The sequence below is a fragment of the Mytilus californianus genome, unplaced genomic scaffold (assembly GCF_021869535.1).
Source record: "Mytilus californianus isolate M0D057914Y unplaced genomic scaffold, xbMytCali1.0.p SCAF_6, whole genome shotgun sequence".
NCBI lineage: Eukaryota > Metazoa > Mollusca > Bivalvia > Mytilida > Mytilidae > Mytilus > Mytilus californianus.
Window position 1 is genome coordinate 86,212,704 of NW_026262712.1, and position 5,063 is coordinate 86,217,766.

Below are 5,063 nucleotides of genomic sequence, written 5' to 3' on the forward strand. Positions count from 1 at the left end.
CAATTGCCACCTATTATCAAGAAAACCAAACATGTGGTATTCACCAACAAACAAACTTATGATTGAAGTGACAAATTTATTTGAAAACTGTGTGTTTTCTAAGTGGTGTATCTGATAAACTGTTTTTCAACCCAACATCATTTTAATGTGATTTCTTGGGCTTAGTTGTAGGATTGAATGGATAGTTGTCCTCATTGACAGTTATATTACATCTCCTTATTTTAATATTTATAGTAACAATAGGGCTTTACCTATCAGACTTTACACCAAAGCGAATATGCATATACACGTTGACTTTTTATTCTAAACATTTACAAAATGAATAATGTGTGCTTGAACTGTGGGGGTTATGGGAGTGCTATGTAATGATTACATTTGAATATAATGCATTTAATTTTTTTTTTTAAACGACAAAAAGATACGACAAGCGATTAAACTATATACCGCAACCGTCAAGGATTAGGTAACATAACGATCGAAATGTTATCATGCTATGTGGTTAGATAAATAGTTTTGTTTAAAAAAGAAGAGAAAACGCTGACATTCAATTGCACCAGGTAATCAAAGGTAACGATGACCTCACGGTCACAGGTGGTTAGTTTTATATTTCCCTATTTCTATTTCCTGTCAAAATAGCAGTTTTAGTACATTTTTCTTACGCGTGGTTAAAATGTATCTGACTGTGTTGGGAAAGTAAATTTTTACACATATATTTGGGACAAAAACAGATAACATATTATGTAACATGGACCACCAATGTATTGTTGTCAGTTGTAACTAAAGTAGAAAAGAGTACCAAAAAATCGAAGAACTAAAAGGTAGAGTTACCTGAATTGAAGGATTATCCTGTTATGATATTAACAAAAGAACCGATAAGAACTAACAAAGGGGGCAGTTTAAACGCGGATATCAATAACCTGGATCGTTCAGATCATCTCAGTATGTATGCATTGGTTAGATTTATTGCATACGTTTTATTTAACTGAAGACACTACACATTTCAAGTTGTGGGAAAAAGATCAAAATATTTATGACATTAGTGTTGTATTTTTGTTAACACAATAACATACATCCGATGTGTTTAGTCACCTAGATACTTGTGTAAAAGTTTTATACCGATGGAGAACATTAACGTTATAAATATTCAGGAAGTACACCAATCGCTTCAATACATTTAGATTGAGTATTAAGGAATATATTTTCGTAGAGGAAATTACTTTTGTTGTCCTGTATTGACTGATGTCAGTTTGGTCAGTAGCTATTGTCAAACAGGTTCACTCAAATTATATTTAGAAATATGACGAGTTTTCTTTAACAATTTCAGAAACAGCGTAATACTGAATAGTGCAGATGTGATAATCAGCGTTGAAAATTACATTATACAATCTGGTTTGACTTTTTACGCAAGTGTAAATTTAATTATAGTGGAATATTCCACATGGTAGATACTGAAAGTTGTGAAACGAATATCATTGTGTTGTGGAAGTGCATACGATAAATAAGTAAATAACTCTACAGACATTTCAAATTAATTATTCATGGAAAATATGAAACGACCTCCATAACGGAACGAAGTGTTTTATTATCATTCATGCTTATTAAATGGTGAATTAGGATAATAAAAAAAAGTAACAAATGCACGGCAATTTATCAGAAAGTGTTTTGTCAGTTACCTTAGAAGATTTAAATGATGAAGAAACGGCACAGCGTCTTGCACCTATAATATATCTATCGTTTTTGACATTGGTTGGAACTCCAGGAAACTTGCTTGTTATTGCAGTTTACACTTTCACAATTAAAAGAAGATCTACACACCGACTATTCATAACAGCTTTAGCAGTGACGGATTTCTTGGTATGTACAGTCGCAGTCCCATTTGAAATAGCCCAAATGACTAACCAACTGACATTTTATTCTGAGTGGGCTTGTAAAATATTCCGTTCTATGAATGTTTTACTTGCTCTTTTGTCTTCTTTCATTTTAATAGCGTTGTCAGCAGATCGCACTCGACGTGTAATTCAACCGCTTAAGTTACAGATGACAATACGTCAGGCAATTTGGTGCATTTTTCTTATTACTTTAGTTGCATTTATTTTCGCGTTGCCCGAAGCAGTCATAAGCGGTATAAGTATAGAGGATTTAGAAAATAATTTAACAGGATACGATTGCAGTTTTTCGGATAGGTACAAGGATAAAGCGTATACTACTGTATATAGTTCTACTCTTCTAGCAATTTATATTGGATGTATATTCGCTTTAATTGTTATGTATTCAATTATCGGACGACAAGTGTTGAGTCACGTGCACTTTAGAAGTACTTTCATCAGACAAAATGGAACCGACAATCATTCAACAGCATCTACAAACAAACTAGACAGAAATGAAATTAAGCTTAGCCTAGAAGAGACATGTGATAGTATAGATATAGACGAAGATGAGTCTCGGAGTAAACAACTTTCCGAACTAAAGTCAAGTAGAGAAAGTACCATGAAATGTAACACCAAATCTCCTGATAGGCGACATTGTGCAATGAGACAAGAAAACTCTTCTAAGAAAGTGACAAAAATAGCATTTGCAATTAGCTTTTGTTTTATTTTGAGTTATGTACCGTACGTTGCTGTAAAACTAAACGCTTCCATTGCAAGTGGACATTTTACCTCGAACGCTACAACTAAAGCAATATTTCCAATTCTTGGGAGAACGTTTATCATAAACAACATAGTCAATCCTATTATTTACGGTTTTCTGGACCAGAAATTTCGTCAAAAGTGTAAGATCATATTCAGGCATTTGACGTGCAGGATGTAACGAAAGGAAAAATAACACTTAAAAGTGTAGTATCACTCATTCATGAAATCACTGTCTTTTTATAGACTGCGTAAGTTTACAGGTGTAGGCGAAACCACTAAATGTGGTTGTACATTGTACTTAACATTTATAAGAAGTATTTGTTTCCGTTTAGTATTATAAAATCTTACACAATCAAATCAAATTATTAAATAAATAATCCTCCTTAAGTTTCAGTTTTATATAAATCCTTCCCTAACAGAAACTGTAAAGAATAACAGCCTAATTGGCATGCAACATTTAATGGTTTACTTTTAAAACTAATAACGTCGTTGTATAGACTGGCGGATTGTAGCATACAGACGAGTGATAGAATATACTACGGAAGACTTCAATAGTGTAACAACTCTTTAGTTGATATCTCAACATTTCCATATTTGTACAGAACTAGTCGCTCCTTTTACAAAACAAATAACGAGTATTTTTCATCTTATTTTTTAATATAACAAATGATCAACTTTATTGATTGATTGATGTTTACTTAACGCTGCATCAGTCCCAAAAATGCTATATCGCGACGAACAGTTAACTATAAAGGCAGGCATTATCTTGATAATAATCTGACCAAATATGACAATATAAATATATGCACAATGATTTGATATCGTCATCATTTCCTATGTCATAATTTTTATTAAGTACAGAAAGTTGAATTGTCAGCTAAATAAAATATATAATAAAATATCCAATCTGTAAAGTAAGTTTTCAAGACTATATGCCGTAGATTTCTTGTCTTTTTGTACTATCGTCAAAATAGTCACTTTAAAAAAGTTGTCAATCGTTTTCCAAATTATTAAAGATTTCCAAGAAATTATAACATGAAGTTACATACAGACTAAAATCATTAGTTTAGTAGGTCTTTGGCGTAAGAGTTGCGTTATAATTGTACCTCAGTATAATTAGTTTTCTATTTCTTTCCGTACTCTTAAGACCCTCATACTAGTCAAAATAAAAATTACTGTAGTTAAATTAGCATTAAGAGCAGATAAAATAAGTTTGGTGTTACCAAGGCTCAATTAAAAATTATATGATTATCACAATGGAAAGCATGTTTTCCCAAGAAACAATTATAGACCAGTTAATGTTCATAAACAATTTAAATGTTAAATAATCTCCGGTGTATTGGAAGGTTAAATAATCTCCGGTGTATTGGAAGGTTAAGTTATGCAAGGTCTGCATCTGACTTGGTTTATGGTAAAACTCTACGCAATAAAGGATGACACAAAAGTAAAAAATTACATTTGTTTCCCATTTATTATACTTAACTACCATCCCTATCTCCCCCTGCCCAAACACCAACGCTTCCCAAAAATGTTGCCATTTAAAAAAACACCAACAAACACAGGAATCAGGAATTATCATGCAGTTTGAACATATTTTTAAATGCTGATTTCAGCTCCGAATTGATTTACAACAAACCTTTCTTAAATTCTACTTTGATAAATTTAGAAATTGTTTAAATGCTAAAGTTCTAACTCCCTCAGAAAAACTTAACTATTGTTTTAAATCCCTTTTGGTCATATAACTTCTCATGTACTCACCGTGCATCGTTTGTTTCAAATAAGTTGGTTGGAGCGTTCATGATGAAGGTCAATCCGGAAAAGCACTTCAGACGCACCAAATTTTAAAGTGTTAATCTTTTTGTTTTGCTCTCTCGTATTTTTTGCACCCTTTCAAATGGCTTACTTTTTGCGAAAATAATATTTCAATGTGAGTTTTTTTCTTTACCTTTTGTTGTTCCACTGAGGAATATAAATCAAAGAAAAGCGCTTCAAGACGCACCAAAGTAGTCCAGTTCACAAAGCGTAAACATTGGCCCTAAGATTTATTAATTTCTTTTTATCAGGCCATAATTCTAACATTGATATAATAACTTCTTGTTGGCACATCACTTTATGAATTACAAATTAATTCTGCATTATTTGTGTTTCAATGCTGTTTTAGTCCAATTTTTCGAAAACTTGTAATAGTTTTTTTTTCATAATTTACCTTTACCGCAATTTCTGACTTCAGAAAATGCTTTTGTCTAGGGATTCAATATAAACCTTGGCAAATTATGGTTACAGAACATTATGGATCGTAGCTTGCGGTCAAAGTTTTTAAAAAGCTTTTAGATCTAAACAAAAATGCACAAATCATCGTATTTTGACAACATTGCCAAAATATGCTGACTTTGAAGCCTGTATAACATACTGTTTTGAACAGATTTGTTTAAC

At 32.0% G+C, this 5,063-nt stretch overlaps 1 protein-coding gene across 1 annotated transcript; it reads left to right on the plus strand.

Moving 5' to 3' along the window:
• The first annotated feature begins 284 nt into the window (after positions 1 to 284).
• LOC127704354 (cholecystokinin receptor type A-like) lies at positions 285 to 3,017 on the plus strand. The gene has a single exon (XM_052208383.1). It carries the CDS (start codon positions 1,636 to 1,638, stop codon positions 2,806 to 2,808), a length of 1,173 nt encoding a protein of 390 aa, XP_052064343.1. The 5' UTR covers positions 285 to 1,635; the 3' UTR covers positions 2,809 to 3,017.
• The last annotated feature ends 2,046 nt before the right edge of the window (positions 3,018 to 5,063 follow it).